Source organism: Lygodium microphyllum, chromosome 2 (genome assembly GCF_053477565.2).
Source record: "Lygodium microphyllum isolate KBCC chromosome 2, Lygodium_microphyllum_v1.1.10, whole genome shotgun sequence".
Classification (NCBI taxonomy): Eukaryota; Viridiplantae; Streptophyta; class Polypodiopsida; order Schizaeales; family Lygodiaceae; genus Lygodium; species Lygodium microphyllum.
In genome coordinates, this window is record NC_141136.1 from 103,111,751 (window position 1) to 103,138,022 (window position 26,272).

The 26,272-nt window shown below is 42.0% G+C and overlaps 1 protein-coding gene across 1 annotated transcript in view; it reads right to left on the reverse strand.

The window, feature by feature from the left end:
* Window positions 1-614: 614 nt before the first annotated feature.
* ATMIN7 (HOPM interactor 7) overlaps window positions 615-26,272 on the reverse strand; it is a 64,830-nt gene continuing 39,172 nt past the window's right edge. Inside the window, exons 21-34 of the mRNA XM_087696782.1 lie at window positions 25,691-26,108; window positions 25,340-25,579; window positions 25,126-25,249; window positions 24,809-24,957; window positions 6,289-6,651; window positions 6,006-6,172; window positions 5,740-5,918; window positions 5,617-5,652; window positions 5,359-5,507; window positions 5,150-5,266; window positions 4,244-4,380; window positions 3,858-4,170; window positions 1,283-1,378; window positions 615-1,201 (exon numbers count right to left, since the gene is read on the reverse strand). Of these exons, the coding sequence (XP_087552908.1) occupies window positions 1,139-1,201; window positions 1,283-1,378; window positions 3,858-4,170; window positions 4,244-4,380; window positions 5,150-5,266; window positions 5,359-5,507; window positions 5,617-5,652; window positions 5,740-5,918; window positions 6,006-6,172; window positions 6,289-6,651; window positions 24,809-24,957; window positions 25,126-25,249; window positions 25,340-25,579; window positions 25,691-26,108 (2,551 nt within the window). The 3' untranslated portion in view covers window positions 615-1,138. The remainder of the gene's footprint in view (window positions 1,202-1,282; window positions 1,379-3,857; window positions 4,171-4,243; window positions 4,381-5,149; window positions 5,267-5,358; window positions 5,508-5,616; window positions 5,653-5,739; window positions 5,919-6,005; window positions 6,173-6,288; window positions 6,652-24,808; window positions 24,958-25,125; window positions 25,250-25,339; window positions 25,580-25,690; window positions 26,109-26,272) is intronic.

A 26,272-nucleotide genomic window follows, 5' to 3' on the forward strand; every position in this document is an offset into this window, starting at 1 on the left:
CACCTTTGGCCCATCCGGAACCCCTAATTGATGTCAATTTTGCCCATCCTTGTGTGATATAATTGCAATTGCAAGATTTGCAACATGACCCAACCCACTTTCCATGTTTCATTGGAGGAGCCCCCTAGTGATTCTATTATCCATTATCAAATTGGTCAATATTGTGTGCACTACACACACACACACACAATGTATGCATGGGGAGAGAGAGAGAGAGAGAGAGAGAGAGAGAGAAGTCTACCTAAGCTAGTAGTAAAAAATCTCTCATCATGAGCACAACACTAGAGTATATGAAGACAGTGTGCTGTAAAATCTTGTCTATGAAGTAGATATACATCATTTCAATATCCCTCTCATAGGGTGCTGTAACATCTGCTTCAGCATGGGGAGGTTAAGGTATATTGGTAGGCATCTCCTGTGATGGGATGATGGCTTGATCTGGCAGTGCTGACAGCACAAGGTCGTCTTCTTGGAGGTGGAGGACATCTTGCTTGGCATAGAACTATGGCTCACTCCAATACAACTCCAACACATGGGTCTAAATTTTGGTTACAATGGAAACTTGTAAAACAAGGAGACATACCATTTAGTGGAAGCAGACCTAATGGATGGTGTATTTAACCGCATTTTTACACTTGATAGTAATCAATTTTAGGAGATGAAGAATCAGAGAATCCAACAATGCTAAATGGCAGAAGTCCTTCATAGCAACGAAGTAAACATTGCTCTTTGTCAAACTGCTGGGCATGGTACAAAAGCATGGCTTCACCAAAATCAATGTTGCTTCCTCAAAAATAATATACATGCTTTCTCAAAAGCCAAAATTTCAACTTGAGCCTACTCTTACAAAATTGTTTACCTCAGGTCAGAGGCATGATCCTGAAGGCTGACTCTGAATGCTGAGATAAGATGAACCTTTCTCATCTTAGAAAGAATGAGTTAATCTGATGGTCAACATATCCAAAGGTCCTGCTCTGTCAAAATTTGTGTGAAAAGTGGCGCTTCTGTACTGATTCGTGTGATGACTACCATGGACTCAACTAGATTTCAAACAGGATCCAATGCGGTCCAAACAGCATTACTGCACCTCTCACAACCTTCTAATAGATCAAGACCACCTGATCAATCAGTGCAGATCTCATGGCAATATCGATAAAAGCTGCGCTGTAAACAGATTACCAAGTGCTCTGCGCACTTCCACCTAGATTCACAAAAATGCAAATCACATAAGTACAGATGTTTTCAGTGGGAATGTAATACTTGAATCAACAATAGTACATACCTGTTCACTACAAATAAGCTTTGTGAAAGAAGGGTAGAATTGTCCTAGATGCTTCTTAAATACATCAGGTCGCATTTTTGACATTTCCTCCAAAACCTGTATAAAAAGCACTCACACAAAACCCACAATGACAAAGCAGAAATTTAGGCAAATCATTACTACGAAAGACCAAGAACATAAATTCAATCAGATGACATTGTCCATGTAGATCAAATAGAGAAGAGATTATTATTTTAAGATGAAAACACACAGGACAATCTCTTCTGAAGATCTTTGAGTATGGCCCAACTATAACTGCCTAGTTATGAGCATGTTTTACTAAATATGAGAGGGTATTCATAAGCAGAGTATGATTGGCAGAATCCCTTTCAGCCACATTAAGCTAGCGATTATGATTGGAAAGCTGTAAGTATCTGAGGTTGGCAGAAGCCCTTTCAACTATAGTAGCTAGATCAAGTTGATATTTGTCTGGTACATTGCTGCCTGCTGGTATTTGTGGGCTTCTTGTGCAGCACAGTTGCACAGTCTTGTCCACAGTTTTTTATTGGAGGTCATCCTTCCCACAAATCTTACACTCATGCATTTGTGATACTTATCTTGCAACCTCTTAAGAGTTTCGGATGAACTTGGGTCCTTCATTGTCACATCATTTGACATTATTGGTCTCTGAACATTGACCATTAGGTTGCCAGGTGTGACAGTGCCCTAAGGTTTATGGCACTTACAGTGTCTTACAGTGTGGCACGGCCTTAGGCTAGGGCAGCTAAAGAGTCCCATAAAGAGGACTCAAGTACTTGTTTGCGTCACATCTTATGTGATCACCATACTTGGATTTTATACCCTTGGCAGCTCCACTACACAGCTAGATGGTGTGGGCTGATGGTATGAGACATCAGCCCTTGTAATGGGAGCTTGGTCCAACTTGAACATCTAGGATGGGCACCCACAACATTGGCCACTAGCCATTGACCACTAGGTCACTAGGTGCAAATGCACTCTAAGGCTAGGGTGTTTAAGGGGCTTTGTAGTGTCAACATGGCCTAAGGCTGGAGCAGTTAAGGAGTCTTGTTGAAAGGATTCAGAGCCTCCTTTGCATCAGATCTTGTGTGATCACCACACTTAAAAACTCCAGACTCTTGGCAGCTTCATCCACACACTAGGATGGTGTGCACTGATGTTATGGGACATCAGCCCTGCAATGGGAGCTTGGCCCGACATGCTACCAGTCTGAGGCTCACAGGTTTTGGCCCGCAATTGATCTATGGCTGGAAGGTGAGTCATTCACAGGTTTTGGGGATTAGTTTGGAAGGCCAATGCCAGCTGGTATTCAGCAGACCATTCTGAGTTCTAGGATTCTATATCCATCCTTAAAGGACATTGGATTGGTTGCAAAGAGATTTATGCCACCAACAAGAGCACATGTGACTCTTTGTCCTCGCTTTAACACGGCATTGCTTGTTCCTCACGTTGTGGGATTCCACCCCTACTGGATTTAAACCCCCACCTTAGCTTCTTGCCTCATGTCGCCCCACACCTATGTACATCCTTTATGTATCATGCTAAGCATTGTACATTGTAAAACAGGCCAACACATGTAACTCTGTAATGCCAAGAAGTGTCCGTGCCCTTGCTACAAAGAGAGAGATTTTTAACATCTTAAATTGGTTGTTTGGTGCTTAGCTACATGTAGGTACAGAATGCATCCAGCCACATGAACACATGCAATAGTATAGGAAAAGCCCCACCTTGTGTGATATGTCATCAAAATGCCAATAGTATAGGAAAAGCTCCTATAACTAATGTGATCTATTGCAAACTTTGATTAGCTATTAACAGCTTAGGCTTTCGTAGCTATTTATGGCATTTTGAGTAGCAGTTTAAAAGCAAAGAATGCTCTGGGTTTTTTAACAACCAAAATAAATCCAATCTTTATACTAATCTCACTATCAAAACTACTGATGTTAGTAGTCATTGGGTGGAAGTTTTAGCTTGGAGTTTGCTGCTCTTAAGCTTAAATTCCATCTATTCCATCCTCCTCCAATCTAGCTGAATTGAACCTTTGAATGGCATTCTCCAAGATCTCTTAGAACCCACCAATGTAACCAATATAGAGAGCCAGTGGCACTCCATTCTTCACCATAACCTTGAAATACTTCGACCTAGCATATGGACAGCAGATGTAATTGCAGAAACAGAAACAGGCCATAGTTGCACTAACCTCCACTTAATGCATCCTTTAAAATTAGTTAGCTGGTCCTTTGTTAAGATTCTATGTAAATCTTAAGACTGACGACTCTCTAGGAAGCAATTTTGACAAGAGGTCTAAATCCAGTCACATATCTTTTATATTTGATATAGCTTCCCTATTGTCACATGTACCCCGAAGATGATTAAGATTTGCAAAACCAAAATGTGTTTGAAAGGTGTGAAAAAATAACAAAGTGTCATGCATTGTCGCTGGTTGTTTCTTTCCTATGTTTGCTTCCTGTCCAGATTCACTTCAAGAGAAATGCATCTGCTTCCATTCACAAGGAACACAAAGCTTATGAATCCAACCATTGTAGGACAAGCTTACCTTCACCACTACTGGAGTACGTAGCATAAAAGCAGAGTACAACTCTGCCTCTACTACATCACCAATGGTAGGCTGTAGGTTAGCTGCTTCCTTTAGTGTGTGTTCACAGAAAGAAACGATTCTTTGCTCTGCAGCTCCCATAACCTGATGCTGTATTTCCTCGAAATCAGATGCATCAGACTCATTGATGGAAACAAAGGAAGTTCCGTTGGTTGAGCACTCTGCAGCTTTTCCCTCTGTAAGTGTCTTATTCAGGACGGACAGGTAGATCCTTGTTGCTTCAATCTCCTGCCTCAACAGATTTGGTGGAGGCCTAAAACGACAAAGAATTATTGACTTGTACTTCTGATTAAATACTATTGCAGTCACAAGCATCACTATTGTACCTGTCACCAGATGACTGCTTGATGCGCATCTGTAAATTCTTGTAACTGTTGTATGAAGCAGCAAAGTCCACCATTGACAATAAAACATCCATGATGAGGATTTGATGAGATGGATCTAATCGCGTCCAGTGTTTTTTCTGCTTGCATGTCAAATTCTTGTTAATTGTTGAACATAAAAACAACAGCATTAAGTTGAAAGTATGATTCCTTTTTTGAAATACCAGTAAGTTAGACAAGGTTTAGACCCTTGTGCTTAAATAAATCCGGAATACAAAATACTTTTTGGCATAAAAGTGCTTCTACATGAGTAATGTTAAGGACTCCCTTACAATGCTCACAAGTCTGAGTCAAAGTTCAAAACTGTAAGTAATGAATTTTGTAGATGCTACATTTGTGTGTCCTGTGTGATCCAGATTTCCTGTTTTGGAAACATTCCCTCTAGTATATTTAAGTCTTAAAATGACACTTAACACAAAATGCTGGTGTTAGAAAAGAACATGTTAATGATTGTAACATTTTCTGACATTACTTGCATGAGTGTGGACACGTTAAAAATGGGTTAACTCCTCTTTTAGAGTTAATCACTCCTTTTCAAGTGATCAAAGAAACAAAAGACATAGGGATGCATCTGTTTCTTGCCCACTATTTTATCCCTTTCTTTTGTCAGCCACATTCTTGAATTGTCTTGAGTACTACAGAATAGCCCAAAAGAAATTGAGATGCTAAATTATCCACATGAATGGGTTAGAAGTGCAACTCTTTGCCAGTTGACAAAAGTCTGCATGCTTTCTAAGTTTCTTTTCTTTTTGCTAAACAGTAACTTTTTAAACATCTCTACGGTACAAAGAGGAAACAGAAAAAGATTTTGGAAACCCAAATAAGCATCATTCCTTCACACCTCCTTACCTGAAGACTGTCCAGAGCCCCCAAAAACAAAATCTGTGTAATACACTTGCACCTTACTACTGCTGCAATGGAGACTTCTTGTTCAGCAGGAAGATTAGTGTCTCCCATATCATCACTCTGTGTAAGAACATTTGATGAAATTAGCGTTCTGATGACGAGAGACCTATCTCTATAGAGCATGAAAAGCCATTATGTTAAAGTACAGTAACCTGCTCAGTAGATGGTACAGAGGCACTGTCATGTGACTGCCCCTTCCCTTTGAAAGTTAAATTCTTTAACAGAATGGTGTCCATAATTGTGCGTCCAAAGGTCTGACTTCTGAAACTTCCTCCACCAGAGTCTTTTACTTCAGAAATGCCTAAGAAATGAGAGACCAGATTCAGATGCTTTGGAAACCACAAGAAAAAACCGACCTCTACAATCTTTCAAGCGCAGCTGCATTAAAAGTGCTACATATGAGATAATACCTTCGCCTTCATTAGCAACTTCCCCTTCATTCATTTCTGCATCCCAACAATCAGAGGCATCAGCCGCTTTTGTAATATTTCCATTCAAGAAGCTTTGGATTATGAGAGTAGAAGGATTCTCACCATTCCCGAATTCTTCACCATTAGACATTTCTTTCTTGTCATCATCTCCCAAGTCAGTATCAACAACTTTTACATCTCCAAACCTCATATTAGATTGGTTGCTTAAGTAACTAAGGCTGTAACGTACACTGCTACTTGAACTGAGAAGCTCTACAGGCTGTGTTGTGTAGCAGGCATCCCTATAGCCAAGACACCAAAGTGAGAAATCCCCTTCTTTATCATATAAGCAACAAAGAATCATGGGAAAACCGATAGATGCAAATCACCTTAAACAATCAAGAATGGTGCCCCAATCTTTCTTGTCAAATTGATGGCCTCCTACTTGCATTAGATGTGTGAGTGCATCGATAGATATATAAGCCAATGTCTGATCAAGCCTTGTTGCACAATCCAGTAACAAGCTCAAAAGAGAAGGCAACATGAATGAAACCTCCTAAAAAAGAGAAAAGAAACATGCACCCACAAAGAAAATAGTCAACACTTTAGAATAGAGCAAAATTGTTCAAAGACTTCAAACATGTATGACATTTGGCGTTGGGAAAAGCTTGCCTTGTAAAAGCTACTGAAAAGGTTACAGAGAAGCTGCAAAGAATGTATACACGTTTCCTGCAACCAGATTACAGCTGATGCTGGCTTTTCCTCCTCATCGCCTTCATGTCTAAGATGATCAAAAATTGGAAAGAGGGCATCATGGAAAACATTCTCCCAGAAAGAGGGGGAGAATTTATGGCCTCTTTCTTTCAAGAGGTCAAACAGAACTTCCAAAGCACAATTTCTAACTTCGGTTCTGGGATCAGATGTGAGTTCTGACAGGCCAACCAGCATTGGGAACCAGTAATGCTCTGCCACTTCCAATCCTTCCCCAGAATTCTCAATCTCTATAGGTTTTAATGCTCCACCAGGGATGAGGCCCTGTACATGACCATAGATGAGACTCCCTCCTTACCTCCCTCCCTCCACTAATTCAGTTGGTAAAGAAATTGTTATAAGTACTTAACAGACAAGCTTTACATGGGACTCGTCTCTAAACTTGGTTTGAAACAGACAAGCTTACATGGGACTCGTCTCTAAACTTGGTTTGACATAGAACTTGTAACTGTTGACCATTTAATTTCAGCTTATATTCAACTAGATTTAGTATCTTAAGATCCATTTAGATTCACTTCGGATCAGATGGATTCTCAACTATTCACTACTACTATCACAAAGTATTTACCGGTTTTCTTTGTGACGTGTAGAGACACTACCTCTACGTTATATTTACTGTACTTTCTAAGTTAACAGCAACAAAGATGTATGCTTCACACTTGGGAGCGGAAACAAAGAAACATGTGGAGACACGATCCCTACATTATATTTACTGTACTTTCTAAGTTAAAAGCAACAAAGTTGTATGCTTCACACTTGGGAGGGGAAATACAAGTAAATGAAATATCCACTTCAATGGAACCTCATCTCTGGTTACAATGACCTAGTTATAACCACATTAAGTGAATGGCTTGCTAGAGAAGGAGCTGATTCAGCATAATTCATCCCCCATTTGTTGCATGTACTTTTGGCCCTCGTCTCTGAACTTGGTTTGAAACAGACAAGCTTACATTGACTCGTCTCTAAACTTGGTTTGACATAGAACTTGTAACTGTTGACCATTTAATTTCAGCTTATATTCAACTAGGATTAGTATCTTAAGATCCATTTAGATTCACTTGGGATCAGATGGATTCTCAACTATTCACTTCTACTATCACAAAGTATTTAATGGTTTTCTTTGTGACATGTAGAGACACTACCTCTACGTTATATTTACTGTACTTTCTGAGTTAACAGCAACAAAGATGTATGCTTCACACTTGGGAGCAGAAACAAAGAAACGTGTGGAGAAATGATCCCTACTTTATATTTACTGTACTTTCTAAGTTAAAAGCAACAAAGTTGTATACTTCACACTTGGGAGGGGTAATACAAGTAAATGAAATATCCACTTCAATGCAACCTCATCTCTGGTTACAATGACCCAGATATAACCACATTAAGTGAATGGCTTACTAGAGAAGGAGCTGATTCAGCATAATTCATCCCCCGTTTGTTGCATGTACTTTTGGCCCAAAAAGGGATAGTTCACAGCAGAATACCATCAAGAATCTATTTCCGATTCTGAGGACCAATGATATTTTGGATTACAGGGATCGGCAATTTTCAGTCAAACAGATATAAAAAGTGGGTATCATTAGATACACATTAGATCAAAGTATGTATATAAGTTAGTTTTCAAGTCCACTTTTGCCTTGTAAGACTTCTTAGTTATGCCCTTTAGGTTTACCAATGCTTCTGCAAGTTTCAATCAAATGATGGAAAGAATCTTTCATTCATATAGGCCCTTTGTTGGGCACCTGGATCCTACTAAAGGAGAAGCAATTTGGACTGGCCTGATTTGAGAACCTTGTATCATGTATGCAACTTTTTGGCTTATGTTCATACTATAGAAGGTTCATTCAATACTTTGCTGAAATTGCTTTTTCATGCTTTGCAGGAGGAGTTTCTTCTCAATGTGCTAAAAAGGACATTGCAGCAGTCAGCAAGTTGAAATAATAGCTTACTTCATATCTAATCTTGATCTTGCTAGACCTCTAAAAAGTTTTTATTGTCCAGTGCGATGCACATGCGAACAGCATTGGTGCAGTTTTGATGTAGGATGAATGGGCAGTGGCATAAGAAAGTATAATTTTGCAGGGTGCTGAAAACCATCAGCAGGTTCATAAGAAAGAGTCATCTCATACATGTCCTTTCTACTTGAGGCCTTATATACTAGGGGCTGATTTCATTGTGCAAACAGATCATTTGACATGCACTCTTCCCTGACTCAAACTAAGTTGTGTGAGAAGTGTATGAGATACACCAACTTTTTGTCCATATTTCACCACCTTACATAAGTGGGTAAAAGTCTGCAGTGGCCAATGCTTTATCAAGAAAACCACGAGTTAGATTAGATGAAGACATAGAATGCATACCATGAGAATATTGCAAGGATATATCACTAGTTGTCTCTATTGGGGTAAAAGACCCTTGGGCCTACCCGTGTACAATGACCGTCCATATTCTTTATTCATATATATATGAAAGTGCAATAAGGCTGTCATAACATTGTTGACAGCACCTACATTGTGTGTGCTCTTCTCTCCCGCATCTCCTCCATCCCTTTCAACGGGTATCAAAGCCACTCCTTCGTGAGCTCTTCCCGGCATTTAGACGAGGTATGAAAGCTTGCTTCTCACTCAGTTCTCAGCCATTCTTTGACATGAACAGCAGGGTTTCATGAAGAGGCAACCATAGCTTCCATCATTGAAGCTTGTTCTCTTCACCTCTTGCTTGGACTTGTCCTAGACTTGTGTAGGCCTATTGTAGGCTTTCATTGGGCTCTTGCTTATCCCCTACCCACCCTGATTTGGCCCCTGGAGTACAGCAGCATACTCACGTTTTATTTGAGTCTGTTTGCAAAAATGGCTCAAAAATCACTCTTTTTGTCATATCTCGGGCATTCAAAATCCGATTCAAGCAAGGTAAGAGTCTAAGTTGGGGCTTTGGCACGCTCCGAACGCAATGGTGATGTCGGATTTGCCAAATTCTGATGACACAATATTCTACAATAGATTTCAGGTCTGAGACAGCATGTATTTGTATACCTATAGCTTATGTGATGCTTCTATTGATGTCTATTGATACTCGATCACTTGTGGATGTTAGGCCTCTTATCTGAGACACATTTGGAGCTAATTTAGCTCAGCCATTGTCTGTTTTGAACAGTTCCAGATCTGTCCAAAACAAGGCAACCACCTGTTACTTCAATTTTATGCTTACAGGTCTTGATATTTGATGCCCGATTATGCCCGGTTGGTGCCTATGTCACTTGCCGTTGTCAATACATGGTATGAGACACTGCAAAGTTATGTATACTTCTATGTTTCGGGGATGCTTATGCATTTATGGCTCCGAGGCATGCTTACGCTTTTATGGCTGCGAGCTACAGTGGTTGGATATGTCATGCTTTTGTCTGATAGGCTTGTCCGTGTGGGAGCTTTTGCATCCGTGGTTAATGCCTTTGTGTTCTCCCCTTCTGGTTTGGATGAGTCCCCTTTGCAATATGCTATGACGACTTCCAACTCTTCTAGTCATACAGACAGTCCTCTTGATAAGCCTATTCTCTCTGATGAGAGTTCCCCCGATTCTTTGAGCTCCTTGGATGTATTGGACAGCCCTACTCATGCTATTACAGAGCAATTGTCCTCTTCTACAGGTTTTACAGGTTCTGTTTGCTTTCATTATGGAAAGACAGGGCATGTGAAGTGTAAATGCTTCAAGTGGATTAGAGAGCAGAAAATATTGTGCCGCACTAGACATGAGAGCAGAGTCAGTGATACAGTAGGTGAGACCGCTATTGATAGTGGTATGGTGCATGTAGTTGCCCATGATGATGCAGCTGAGCCTAGACTCCTAGCATCATGTTACCCTGCAAATTACTTGCTCAGTGATATGGCCTATACCTTTGATTGGCTTTTAGACAGTATGGCATCTTGTCATGTTACTCCGCATAGAGCTTGGTTCTCTTCTTACAGGGAGGTTGACGGATGTATTTCTTTGGGCCTTGAGCAGGATTGTCATGTTATTGGTACAGGGGATATATACACTTGGCTTTGCCAAATGGGTCTTCTCTTGTGCTCCGTGATGTCTTGCATATACCTACGCTCAGTAAGAGCCTGATCTCTGCCAGTCAGTTGCATGGTGCAGGATATTATGTCTCTCTTGGGGATACTTCGTGGAAAATCCGTCGTGGTTGCTTGGTATTGGCCAGAGGTACTAGGTATGGCACTGATTATGTAGTGCATGTCTCTCATGTGGGAGATTCTATGGTTGCAATTATTCGAATACCACATGCATTGTTATGGCATTACCGCCTAGACCATATACAACACAAAGAGATGGAGATCATGTCTCGTATAACTTTGCTACCCGCTATGTCACATGCAGATCTTGATGCTTGCCCTTCTTGTACTCTCGGTCCTTCCAAAGCCTCTCTAGCTTATAGCGATCATGTGAGGCATGCTCCTCTAAATCTTATCCATGCTGCAGTATATGGACCTATGCCTTCCCAGCCACTTGGTGAAGCGTCGTATTTTGTGACCTTCATAGATCATGCTACCCACCATGTTTGGGCTTACCCTTTGGTACAGATTGAGGATGCCGCAGCTATGCTTGACACGTTTATGGATTCTGTTGGTTGCACGCCTAGGTACTTACAGATGGATTATGAGAGCTATGCTATCTCTCCCAGCTTACGGATCTCTTGACAGTAGTATGGCATTGATTTCTTATGCCCCCGGTATTATGGCATTGCTCATGGCATGTGCCTGACCTTACAGGCAAAGGTTGCTATTATGCTTATCACAGCTGGATTGTCTTATGGCTTTTGGGCTAAGGCCCTTATGACGGCAGTCTACTTGGTTAATCGGACATCGTGTTTCTCTTTGGATGTTATTACTCCCCATGAGGCATGGAGTGGCATGAGACTCTCCTATGATCACTTGAGGATGTTTGGCTGCCAAGCATCTGTTAGTATGCCACATGAGCCTATGTCACACAGATGCATACTCCTTGGTTATGGAGATGGTGACTTTACGACTTCCAAGTTTTGGAATTTAGATGCCCAGCAAGTTCTACGCAACCGTCATGCTATCTTTTATGAGACGCAGACACCTCTCAGGCCTCTTGATGCGCGTTCAGTACGCTTTATGGCTGATTCTACAATCGTATGTCAGTCTTCCATTTTGCTCAGGCCGCATATTGTCTTGAGACCCCGTTTGACTTGTGTCCGAGATGCTGGCCCTCTTTCAGTGATTGACTCTGGAAAGTTTGACTACTCTCCACTGTCTTGTATACGCCACGCTAATGCTATGCGCGACTCTGATGCTTTACAGCCGTGCACTTATGAGTTGTGTTGCTTGCTTCATGGAAAGCAGCCATGGATTGCTCTATTGTCTAGAGCTATGGAATCGCTTATCTCCTGGATGTTATGGACTCAGGGATGCGTGACTCTTCTTGTGAGGAGGTTCCCGCCAGTTATTGCACAGCTTGCTTTCCGATTGGGGGTTGGGTGAGATGTCATGATTCCTCACCCTGTCTCTTTTCTTTTGTTTGTTTTTTCACTCCCTGGCCCATTTTCCTTTTAGTGGGAGCTTGTTGGGGTAAAAGGCCCTTGGGCCTGCCCGTGTACAGTGACCGCCCATATTCTTTATTCATATATATATAAAAGTGCAATAAGGCTATCATAACATTGTTGACAGCACCTACATTGTGTGTACTCTTCTCTCCCGCGTCTCTTGCATCCCTTTCAGTCTCATGGCCAAGCTTCAACAACTTGAGCACTATAATTTAAGGATGGCTTTTTTATATGGTAGAAAGCCATGCACCACTATAGGAAGGGCAATAAGGTATTGATGCTTCAGTGAAAGCAATAGAGAGACTTTTTTATTTGCTAGGTTTGAGACAAGATGTGGATACATTTGTAAGGATATATACTATAATACAAAAGATCAAGTTTCATTGCTAGAAGGCACCACATTTATTGCACCCTTTGCCCAATCTAAATAAACCATGGGGGAGTATGGGTATGGATTTTATCTTTGATATTCCTAAACACCAAAAGGAATTATTGCATTTGGACTATCATAAGTAGGTTTAGTGAAAGATGGCTTCGGGAAGGACAGAAAGAAAAACGATGAAAGCCCTGAGCACGAGAGTCTCTTCTCCTCCCAACCACGCCTAGATAAGTGCTGGCACCTCTCACACGTATTCCTCTGCCAGCCGTCCACTTTTCTGGAGTCCTACTATTCTTGGACTCTCTTACTCTCTAGGCTCCCCTTAACCCCGTTCGGGCGCCCAAGAGCCCGGACGGTCATTCTCGTGCATGTTTCCCTAGATTTACCTTAATGTCACTTTAATGTCACCTCCTTGTCCGTCGACTGTCGACTGAACAGATCGTGGAACACTTGTCCGTCGCTACCCTTTCGTTGAAGATCTCTAGGAATCCTCACGGCTCTGATACCAATGAAAGATGGCTTCGGGAAGGACAGAAAGAAAAACGATGAAAGCCCTGAGCGCGAGAGTCTCTTCTCCTCCCAACCACGCCTAGATAAGTGCTGGCACCTCTCACACGTATTCCTCTGCCAGCCGTCCACTTTTCTTGAGTCCTACTATTCTTGGACTCTCTTACTCTCTAGGCTCCCCTTAACCCCGTTCAGGCGCCCAAGAGCTCGGACGGTCATTCTCGTGCATGTTCCCCTAGATTTACCTTAATGTCACATTAAATGTCACTTTAATGTCACCTTTCATATTTATGACCTTAACGTGACATTAAATGTCACTTTTAATGTCACATTTAGTAAGCAAGCTCATTTTATTCTAGTGAAATATCAATATGTCTCAACCTATTATCAACAAGACAAAGTTCAACATATAAAGAGTCTATTTTGGAGAAGAAATGTTGAGAATATGGATATTCCTTTGAAGCTATCATCTTCTTCCATAGGCAAATGGGCTATTAAAAGAGGCTGATTCGACTCTTCAAGTTCTTTTAATGATATGTATTAGAGCATGACACAAAGTGTGATGGTGCAAAGAGGTAGTAGGGTTTGTAGAGAGAAACGCAGTGTGTGTACAGCAAACACTGAGAGAAGAAGAACTTAGAAACAAAAAAGAACGCGGTGATGATACACTAAATCATGCTATGAGAAGAAAAGCTGATACAACAGAGCTGAAGCTCAAAAGGTGACTACACTATCTCGTCTAAATTAGGCAGTAGCACCTATGAATTTGCACAATGAAGGGAGCAAAACACAATCCTCTAGGCAATGGGCTATCAAAGTAGTCATTGGAAGGTGAAGGATAGCTATTGAGGGAGCGAAGCACAATCCTCTGATGCCATTAGTGATGAAGAAGATGATCACCAACTATTGAGGGAGAAAAGCACAATCCTCTAATGCCAAGAAGAGGACCAGGTTGAAAAACGCAGCAATAGAATGCCGCAGTAGGGATGGATGGAAGGTGGAAGGTGGCCACAAACTGCAATGTCCTCCAATAGGGGTGTGAGCAACAGTGGCAAGGCGAGAGAAGAATGTCGAAATGCCAAAAGAAAGGGTAATGAATGAATGAAGAGATGAGGGTATGGAATGAATGAAGATCCAGCCTATTTATAGGCCTCCACTATCTAGAGTGGCACACCACTATGTGGGCACCCACTAAAAAAGTGACCAGAAGGAGGACACTGATCCTTTTTGGGGCTATCAAGAAGAAACCCTGACTGAAGTGTGAGAACTAAAGAAGTGGTTTCTCAACAAGAACACTTTGAACACTTCCACTTGCAAGACAACATTTGACATAGTGAAAAGGAAAAATAAAATCCCAAACATTTTGTATATAAAGGATAAGATCTTTGAGGTCAACAAGTAAGACGAGAGTATGGATAAAGCCTAGCAACTAACCTACACTACCGAGCATTAGAGACTGTTGAGGTCGATTGGGTTCTTTTGCATTTTGAAAGACAAGTCTTAAGAAAATGAAGAGCAAAGAGCGCTTGCCCATAAGCCGAGTATGAGATACAATGGGCCTTTCAAGGATTTGAAGTAGACCTCACATGTGGCTTATAGGTTGAAGATATTGGATCACCAAATGAGTCACAATGAATTCCGTGTGAGTTTTCTTAGACCTTTCCATTGAGATGTGCTAGAAGATATGGCTAATGAGGTGCAACCAAAAGTTAAGAAGCTTGATGAGATCTTGGTTTTAGAAAGATATTGGACATAAGGAAAGAAACATTAAAGTTTCCCATTGTTATTTAGTAAAGTTTCAAAATTATTCACTAATGGATACAAAGTAGATGAAGGAAGGTGACTTAGCAAATTCTGTGAGAGTGCGCAATAGAAAGGAAAGTGAACAGAAAGAGGAGATAGAGAGAGAGCACAGAAGAGAGAAGGAACAATGTGATAGCAATGGTTGAAGATACAAGGCTGCAACAATCAGCCCCAACATGCAGCCCTATGTGTTAGTGTGGCCACCATATGATAGCAGGGGGATGAGAGAATGAGGGATGGCTGGTCATGAAGGATCAATGATGGATAATGAGAGTGGAAGGGCATGTCGCCTATATATAGGCACGAACTAGGGCCACAACTAGTAATAAAGTGGCCAAGTCCAAAATGTGGATGCCCAAGACAATCAAAAGTGCCCAAAAAGAAATACACTAATGTGCCCTTCATTTAAAGTGCCTGAAACTCATAAAATGACAAAAAAATACAATGCCATAGCTCCTAATGTCCTCGTCTAACTCCAACTAAGGCTCACAAGCAGGAGATCACAACATAAGACACACATGACTCCTAACATACCCTCTCAAATCCTAGATGTGGCGGAAGGCCAAAGGAGAAGCGGATCTAAGGTTGGCAAAAAGAGTGTCGATGCCAATATAGTCCATCGATGCAAACGGCCAGCCAAGGGGCAAGACCCCCTCTCCATATTAAAATCCAATCAAATAGAAGCCCACCAAAGGGCAATGGAAAATGGAAACTGAGAGGCCTCGATGGATCACTCTTGAAAACTCCAATCGAGAATGGGTGAGCCAAGCCTCTATAACCCAATCATGAGACAATAACGAGAAACTATCAAAGGTGCCATAAGCTGCATAGAAACAACAAGGACCAAGGGCCAAGTAGCAAGGAATAGTGGCTTAATGACGAAGAAAAAAGGTTGTGCATGCAGGAAAAGCCCAAAGTAGATTGGAAGCCCTCAAAAAACTCCTCACGATCCTAGGAACTCCCTCTAAAACACAAAGGGCAAAAGAATCCACAACTACATCATTCATATTATCCCCCTCAGAAAGAGATGGGAGGTATGAGGGAACCACCAAAGGAGAGGGTGGGGGATAGGATAGAACCGGTGGGGTAGATGGTGCACAGGAATAAGTGCGGCAAGAGAAAGTTGCCTCAAAGGGCCTTGAACAATGAAAGGGAAATGGAGCAAGGATAGCCCCCTCTCTTCCCAACCTGTCATAAGAGTGGCTCTTGTAGAAGAATCCTAAACAAAGATGGCCGGCTTGGGGAAGACAACACAGGTTCCAAGTCTAGAAAGGCCATGAACTAAGAGAAGATGGAAACCCAACTCCACCGAAACATGGAGAACCTCAGATCCAAGGACAGTTTGACAATAGAGGCAACTGGCTGACTCATAAATTTAGAGGAAATTAATCGTCCTGCTAGCGTTGATTATCCCAAATGAGTCTATCCCGATGAGGAGAAGTGAGAAAACTAGTGGACACATCATATGTCAATTACGAAAGATGTGAGAGAAGTGTCACAACTAGGTCCTCCAAAGAAATGTCTGTACCAAGGGATGCAAGCTCATTCTGAAGCTCCTCCATCCTATGGATGTGATCCCTCATTGTAGGGGAACCTATGACAAAAAGCTGTCGTAGTTGTAACTCAAGAGAGAATCAATGCCTAAATGTCTAGATCTAGTAGAGAGACGTCAATCTTTGCCAAACTTTTATGGCAGTGTGGACACACCTAACATGCATGAGCACAGAATTTGTACAACTCAAAAAGAGAAAAGAGCCAACTCTCGTATTCAACCAATCCCATAAAGCTTCCAAATCTGAGGTCGCTCCATCATGGGGATCCACGGTAGTTGGGGTATAAGGACTATAACAAAATCCCAAAGGTAATACATGTCAAGGAGGCACGACCATGAGGCTAGTTCAACCCATCCATCTTTTTGGATACATGTAGAGAGGATAGGATTGACACCTGCTCAAGAGATGCTACCAATGCCAAGCAGGGACTAGAAGCCCCAAAAGAATATAGCGAGAAAGACTGATAGGATGGTGGTTGGTCTGAACTATCCCGAACCACACGATCCCCCAAAGCATACACATCGGCCATAGATGTCCTTCAAGAAGTATCTACAAGAAAACAAAGAAGATGCTGAAACTGGGATTTCCTCCACCTGTACGAGGTCCATCAGTCTGCTAATCAAAAAGGACTGATGGACAGCTATAAAGACAGGGAGTATCCAAGGTGAGAGATGAGACTCGATATCGGGCAGGAGGAGGGGAAGATCTACAAAACACAAATATGGAGGGTGCTGCTGCACTAAATGCAGTCCATCAGGTCCAAAAAATAAAAAAGAAAAAAAAAAGTTGTTGTCCAGCTAACAAAGAGGCTGCCTGGCGTAAGGAATTGATTGTCCCAATAAACACAACAATAAAGGTGAGTCTGTCCGCCTAATAAAACAGGCTGCCCAGCTTGCAAAAGGGGCTGTCCAGATAAGAGGCTGTCCTGGTCTAAAAGATACCACCTAGAGCTATAGAATGGCCATCTAGTCCAAATAATGGACGCTCAGGGCAGAATCCACCCTAGCTGGAAGATAGCTGCCCAAAATAGTTGAATGGTCCCTGCAGAAAAGCGCAAGGTGGACAGCAGCTATTCCTGCGCAGGAAGGACCACCAAATGTAGAAGAAGAGGACCAAATCTAGAGCACAGCATGAACAGGTCAGAACTGCATAAAATGCAGCCTGCCAGGGAGCTGCAGGGTGGGAAGGGCAATATAAAGGCTGCCCACCATTGAAAGCCTTCCCAAAAATGCAAAATGCAACCTGTCCCTGCAAAACACAGCTGTTTAAGGCAGAGAACAGGCCATCCAGCACTGGTGGATGTCAAATGTGAGGTCTTCAGCACCTGGAGATGTTGCCCAGCTAGAAGTAACACAGACAGCACACTCCTCTTTGTAGACTCTGGCTCCCATGTGTGGCTCTGATACCATGTGAGAGTGCGCAACAGAAAGGAAAGTGAACACAAGCAGGAGACAAAGAGAACGCAGGGGAGAGAGGGAACAATGTGACTGCAATGGCTGAAGGTACAAGGCTACAACAATCAGCCCCAACGCACAGATCTACGCATCAGTATGGGCACTAGACGGTAGCAGGGGGATGAGGAAATGAGGAGGGCTGGCTGATCACTAAGGATGAATGATGGATAATGAGAGTGGGAGGGCAAGCTGCCTATATATAGGCAAACTGGGGCCACAATTAGAAATAAAGTGGCCAAGCCCAAAACGTGGGCACCCAAGATGGCCAAAAGTGCCCAAAAAGAAATGAACTAATGTGCCCTCCATCTTAAGGGCCTAAAGCACATAAACTAAAAGACAAATACAATGTCAGAGCTCCCAATGTCCTCGTCTAACTCAAATTGAGGCTCACATGCAAGAAATGACCACATAAGACATGCATGACTGCTAACAGAGTCACCTAAATTATTACTACTTTATCTAGAGGCTTTTCAATTAGAACTAACTTTGGTCATCGGCCACTGGGCTCAGCATAGGTCTGGGCATTGACCAATGCCACTCAAGAGGGGAATAGCACCTCCACTCCCTTGATACAAACATGCTCTAACATCTAGAGATTGCTTGTTAGCACATTATGTCTCACATGAGTTGTTTGCTAAAAAGTCTATTTGCTTTGGGACTTCTACGATCAGTGTAATAATCTACGTACTATACAAATGACTTTAGTTTGCAATACATGTTGGAACATCTATGGCAGCAGCAGCTGCAAAAGCTGCTAGGCATCATTTGTCGAATGTATTTGATTTTTATGTGAATCCAATCTCAAGGCAATCAGGGTTTCTTGCTATTTTCAAGCACTTAGCAATGCAACAAGTGAGCTGGACCTTGGAATGCTTAGGTTATAAATGAAACTTTCAATCTAAGTGAAAGTAATGGCCACAAGTTTCAGCAAGAAAAAGAAGTTTGGACCAAAGTTGGGTAGCCCTTAAATTTCAATGACTGGACAGATCATTTGAAAGTTTGTGGCAGACCCAAAGTCATTAATTGGTCATTAATCAGCCACTGGGAATTTGGCACCTATTTGGCAAGATAGCCTTTATATCAGCTGTGTATTCCAAACAAACAGCTCTTTTGTGAATCTAATGGAATACGCAAGGGTCACCCAGCTTGGGGCAAATGGGTGCCATCATGTCAATCATGGGAGCATTCTAGCCCCACTATTACAAGTAGTTTCCTTGCCGATTCTCAAAGTTAATTGGGGTTTGCAAGTTTAAGTTACTGCTGCCCTTTGGCTCCACTAGAGACAAGTCTCAAAGAGGGGTGATGTTGGCCCCCTGAACCACAGAGTAGGCCTCCATCAAGCAAGCAGTCAACCGTGCCTCAATGGTGCTGTAGAAACAAAACTCCTATGAACCAACCAATACTAGGTGGCACAAAAGATGACGGTGATGGGACAACTATTGAGCTAAAAGTGGCGAGTTTACCTTCCATGAGTTCTCTAAGTTTCTACAGGAACAAGGCATTGGTCGCCACCTCACCACTACCAACTCCCCTGCACAAAATGGAGCCGTAGAGCATAGGAACCAGACTATCCTAACCATGGCATACTCTAAGTTGTTTGCAGCAGAGCTCCCTGAGCACCTTTGGGTCAAGGCTATTAACACTTCAGTGTATATTCTCAACCAATGCTTGAGTGTTGCAGTCCCTAAAAAGACTCCGTACGAGGCATTCTTCGACTCTCGGTCTGTTATTTCTTACTTCACAATTTTCGGTAGTTATGCTTATATGCACACTCTTGATGACGATAGAAAAGCTCACTCCTCGAGCAGATCTCTTGATTTTTGTGGGCTGTTCTTCTAAAGCAAAAGCCTTTTGTTTGTTCGATCCTCTGACGAACCAGGTGATCGTTAAGAGGGATGTCATCTTTGATGAGAGAGACATCATGCAGTCCTCTGCACACGACTCTTTGTCCTCCCCTTCGCTCACATCATTTGAGATCGTGCCTATTGAGCCGGGTCTACTCCCCGTTCTTGACCTTTCTAGAGATATTTCAGCTCTCAAGTCTCCTTCGCACGACACATTACCTTACTGGTATCAATAGACTATGCGGCGTTCGAAGATCCTTCCACCGGATCTCACTCCGAAGGGTCCTAGAAGGTTTGCTCAGCTCGGCTTGACTCACCCCTCATGCTTCATATGCATCATTGTTTACAGCTGATTACATTGCACATTCTGAGCCGAACAGTTCGCAGGAGGCTCTCCACAACCATCTATGGCGTGAGGCCATGGAAAAGAAACTGAACAGTATTGACCAAAATGAGACTTAGACCCTGATGGATCATCCTCGTCACAAGGAGGTCATCCGGACAATGTGGATCTTTAGGACCAAGCTAAAGGCTAATGGTACTTTAGACAAGTACAAGGCTCGCCTTGTAGTGCAAGGTTTCAAGCAAAAGCATGGCATTGACTATGAAGAAACCTTCGCACCTACTACTCGGCTGACATTATTTCGTTTGTTGATTGCGCTTGCCACTCACCACAATTGGCCAATCTATTAGATGGATGTCAAAAGTGCCTTTCTGAATGATCATTGAAGGAGGAAGTCTATGTGGAGCAGCCTCCCGGCTTTCCTTCCGCTAACCGGACTGACAAGGTATTTTGCTTCCGAAAAGCTCTTTATGAACTGAAGCAAGCATCGAGATCTTGGTACCACAAGATGGACGAGTTCTTATGAACTCATGGATACCATTCTACCCCCCATGATTCAAATCTATACATGTGCACTACTAGCGTAGGGGTCAGCTATATCCTACTTTATGTTAATGATATATTACTCACTAACTCAAATTCTGTGGCTCTAGCAGAAATTAAGGCATAGCTTTCATAGTTACTTGGAACGGGAAACAGGAACGGGGGGAGCGACACATGACTTAAGTGCCCCAAATATGCCCTACATGACCAAGTTGCCCAAAGAATGTCCCTCTAATTGCCTCAATACCTCTCAATTCTCCAAATTGACCTGAATGTCCCAAAATTGACTAGATTACCCCCATAGCTCCAAATTGCTCTGAATTGCCTCAATTATTCTAGTTTCCCTTGAAATTAGACAATATAAATGGATGATTACCTTGGAATTGAGAATAGGCTGAAATTTGATTGTGATTTGCAAGAGTTCATAATGCATCAAATTTGAACTTTGCATGGACTCCTGATTGGCTTATGGGTTGTCTTGACACTTTGAATATTCAATGAGAGAGAGAGATTAGTATGTGCACATTAGGTGATGGAGATGGGTGAACATGTGCTAGAAGGAGTGTGATACAAGCAAAAAGAAAAAATGTGAAAAAATGTAAATTTTTAGTCAACAGGCTTGGAACGGCAAGGGGAATGGCAGGAAACGGCAAGGAACGGTAGGAAACAGCCTTGGGAACGGCAGGGAACATTCCCTAGCCGTTTCACCTCCTCCAAGGGTCTAGAACGCGTTAAATCGTTCCTACAAGCTGGAACGGCCGTTCCCTGTTTCTATGATCGCTTTGCACTACCTTTGAGATGAGACTTAGGATTGTTGTTCTTATTTCTTAGGGATAGAGATTGTTAGATCCGAGGAAAGTATCTTTATGTCACAGCAGAAGTACGCTCTACAACTAGTGGAACAATATTGCACTGATCAAACACAATTACAAGGATACCTTGGGTTTGTCTTTTGATACTCATACCTATCATTCTGTTGTGGAAAATTACTTTGGTTAATTCATACTAGGCCAAATCTTACATTCTCAGTCAGTTTGCTTAGTTAATATTTTAATGCACCTCGAATGTCTCATTGAATTGCTTATCTTCATGTATTAAGATATTTAAGATGTATCTATAATTTTAAACTAATTTATGAACATGGTTTATGATTGTAGGGGTACACTGATTCTGACTGGGTGGGTGATCTTGACACACAGCACTCTCATGGAGGCTACCTCTACATCTTGGGCACGGCACCCATCTCTTGGGCTAGCCATAAGCAAGAGACAGTAGCGGCTTTCACAATCAAGGTAGAGTATCAAACTCTCTTTGATGGCACTATGGAGGCTATCTATCTAAGTAACTTGCTAGCTATACTTTAATTTCCTTGCAAGTTGTCTACAGTTGTCTACTGCGATAACCAAAGTATCATTACCCTTACCGGCAATCCTATTATCTTCCCCCGGATACGGCACTTGGCAATTCACTACCACTTCACCAGAGAGCAAGTTGAGCTAGGCGCCATTCACCTTAAGTTTGTGCCATCAAGCGACAATTTTATAAATATTTTGACCGTCAACCAGTCGATTCTACAGTATCTTCTACTACAAATCAACTTGGATACACCCTCTTCTACTTCTTCAAATTGGCAGGGAGAAAATGCCTCCCTCTTACTTCTCCTTCCAATTTGAGGGGGGGTAGGTTTCTTCTCTTAGTAGTGACAATGATGATATTTACGGCTTTTTACTTTCAGACATTTATTTCTTATGTATTGTATATTATGGACATCTGTAACTTCATCCACACTATCAAGATGACATGATTATAAAAAGACACTTCGGCAAATGAACAATTTTCTTGCGAGGGCACTGTCCAAGTAGCATCATTGCATCGCATTCTACATGAGTATGAATATTTGCATTTCCCTTTACATTATCCCATGCATTAGCATTCTGTTCATGTAAACATGTATCTATGTGCATTTATCCCTTTTTGGCCTCCCTAGGAGTGGTTGCTTTGGATCCACCATAATCATGGCATTGCACAAGGCAGTCTTCGAAGGAACTATCTTTCCTATGCTTGCATACTGGCTTTGCTCATCATGCTTGCTTTTCCGTCTTGCCTTTCTCTCCACATATCCTCCATATGATTGGCGCACACGCACACACACACACCCATTTGAGTATCCCTAGGCACTTAGTCTAGTAGTGTGTGGAATGGTTTTGCTTGTTGTATGCAAGTAGTGGGGCTATCCATTCTTATTTTCCTGTGCTTCGGGGCACAATGACTCAACAGGACGAAACCTAATTTGAAACCTTTACTTGATGCTAAATCTTTAGAACAAATTACACTAAAAGCCCTCAAAAAAAATAAAATAATCAAAAAATAAAAAATTCCATTGTTGATTCTATTCGCCTTTGCAGGACTTGGTAGGCTCTTGGGCAACTGACGCGCACCCTTGGTCCAACCTCCTAGCCTCTCTGGAGTGATCACTTGGGCTCCCTTGGTAAGATAACCATCGCCTCTCTAGTTTTGATAGGTCATTGGGCAGGCGATGCATACTCTTTCCCTGATATCCTAGCTGCTTTAGGGTGGGACACCTTAGGGTAAAAGAATATATATATCAAGGGCTTATTTCTCATGGCTCTATTTTGTGCCTAAGAGGGGATATTGAGCTAAAAGTGCATTAGCCTAACTTAAACAGCCCCAAAACATGCTTAATTAATGAAGAAAATCTTTTATTTTATAAAGAAATGCGACCCTAGAGAGTTACTGTGTCCCACACACAAAACCCTAGTTTGGATGTTCCAAACTTTCTATAAATAGGCATGCAGCCCACCATTCTTCCTCAATCTCATTTTAGCGCATTTCAAGAGTCATAACTCTACTTCCCACACCCTGTTCACGGAGGACATCGCAGTCAGAGCTTCCACCAGCCACCTGTTACTATCATCCAGCACCTGATTCCAGTCTTTTGCACATGGTTGTTGCTAATTTGGATGTCCCAAACTTTCTATAAATAGACATGCAACCCACCATTCTTCCTCAATCTCGTTTTAGTAACTCTACTTCCCACACCTTGTTCACGGGGGACATCGCGGTCAGAGCTTCTACCAGCCACCTGCTACTATCATCCAGCACTTGATTCCAGTCTTCTGCACACGGTTGCTGCTGTCGCCACACCTAGGGAGTTGTCACCTACTGTTGGAAGCAATCACCTACTACTAGATGCTATAGCCACCTATTGACTGCTATCACCAAGATTTTCTCTCCTCTAAATGCTGTGTTTGTGTTTTCTGGCTGCCACCTGACATTCTCTCACCTCTAACATTTGCATTTGCATCTAAAAAATGTCGCTCAGTTTTTCTCTCCTTAGGTACTTGCGTTTTTAGTATTTCTCTCTCCTGCACTACCGTCTACATTAGATCCAACCTTCCATGGCTGCATTTGCTGGTGTTTGACACTTGAAGGCTACCTTTGCTGCGATTCAGGATCAATTTAGAGTACGACACACTCTACAGCTCATAACCTCTGCCTTGATCCCAGAGATACGAGAGTTTGAGGTTTAGTATTCACTACATAGTATATTTGCTGCATGAGCATTGTATATTCATTATTCATTCACTTTATTATTCATTGTGTTCATTGTCTCTGAGTTACCCTAACCCTAACCCTAATTGTGTTCTAAGTTTAACAGTCTGCACTTTGTCGTATGATTGGTTTCATGCTTTCTTGTGTTTTAGAGCATTTCTTCACAGCAGCAGCCAGCCTTATGACACCACTGGGTGTCCATTACACAGGTGGGCCACTGCTGATAGAGCAGCACAAGCCCAACTTTACCCAGCCACTATGGCATACGTTTCTCCACCTAGCTTCTGATGGTCTCCCTTACCAACTTATCTAACCACACACAAGAGCACCTGGTGCAAACGGAGGAGTATTTGGAACCAGCACAAGGACCCAAGAGCCTTCAGAAAAAAGAAAGGAGCCAACAGGTGAACCTTCCCTTTACAAAGATCCCCACCTCCTTAGAAGAGGGAACTCATGGTCACAGGGCAGCTGGGTGGAAAAAGGGGAGAACAGGCAACAGCAGGCTATAATACTGTTGATGCATTTGACATGTGGTCTTTTTTTTTTTTTCTGTAAAAGGTAATTGTATTAATTACGAAAAAAAAAATTACAAGATTACTTGATTACAAGATACATGACGACAATGCAAGTCATCATGCGACGAGGTGCTAAGTACTACAAGTTACAATTTCATGGCAAGGATGCGGAGGAAATTGCCATATGCCAAGGACGGAAGTCCTCCGTAGAGAGCAAATCAGAACGATGGAGAAGAGCTAACTGCCAATACAAGAGGCCCTTAAGCCTCACATGTGGTCTATTTTCTCACTCCTTTCTCTAACTTAGTAGCCACAAAGAAAAGAAAGAAATAATCAACCAATACCTCAGCAAGGCGATCTTCACATATGCGCAAAAGAGCAATTGCCTTCAAGCTTATTCTAGGACAGCTTTTATTATTGGCAAATGCAATAAGACAGTGGACACAATCCAGAAAGCAGTCTCCCATGACCTGATCAAAATGTTCCAGCACCACTGCAAAAGAGCAAATGCACATTAAAATTAGCTCAAGAAGAGCACTTCTAGAGTGCTCTTAAGTAATCATCATGAAAGAATCAATAGCCTATTAAATTCACAGCGATAGATGCATGTATACAGACAAAATCAAGGCCTTGGTTGCAGAAAATTATTGTCAAGAAATACCTTGCTCCATATTCTCAAAAGCACTTTCAGCAATAGACTCTGTATCATCTGAAGCAGCTGCCTTGAAAACCATAAAAACACTTTGCCAGCCAGATTTTATACTCCCAACTTTTGACCTGATCATCTGAAAGAAAAAACAATAGGCATCAAATGACATTAGAGCAAACTACTTAACCAAAATATCAGGACACTAATAAAGTGTGTTCTGTATTACTTGCACAATGCAGGCCACTATCAGAGCTCGTATTGTAGGGCTTCTACTGTTTCTAATTAGAACCACAAAGGGCTTCAAGATGTCATTTTGAAAGGTAAAATTTGTCAGCTCAGCCCGTTCCAGGTACTTGATTCCTAGTTGTCTCAAAGAGTCAATTGCATACATAGCAATCTGCTCATCCTGGTGGCTTCCAGCAGTGACAAACTGTTGGGAGAGGACCAACCATATCTTTGCCCAAACCTTCACACCCACCAAAAAGTAAAATTTATTTTTCTGAAAAATAGAGTTTTAGAACACACTCTCTGAAACTATATCAGGTTTCAGAAAAAACTATGTTATAAAATACTTTACCATACGGATGCGAGCCATGTTGTAATAACTAATTTCCACAAGCTTCTGCAAACTGAAAACTCGAGGTGGTGTCTGCTTTAACTCTTCAGCAGACACCCCACATAGAGCGGTGAAGAACTCCACAATTGCATCACTCGGTAGTTTCACACTGTCCACAAAAACTTGCTCCATTGGCTTCCCTGCCAACTCCAAAAGTGATTGAATCAAGGCATCCCTTGAGATCTGAGTTGATCCTATCATCAGAGTGTTAATGATTGAGGGCGATGAAACAATATACTCCAGTCTAGAAATGCACTCTAATACAGCGTTCCAGGTATCTTGCAATGCATCTGATTCAAGTTCGGCCAGTGTAAGCAATGTTCTAAGGGCCGCAACATTCTTGCTTCGCATTTCCTTTGGTGCATGCAGAAATGTGAACCTGCACATATTGCAAAACATGGATTAGATTCCTGTCATCCGTTTTATTCATTAGCCTCCATTGGATTGTGTTTTCGCAACCATACACAAAAAGTCTTTAAAGTCAAATGAATGCAAGCAATATCTGTGACCATGAATGGTTATTAATGGCCAATTCACCCCAAA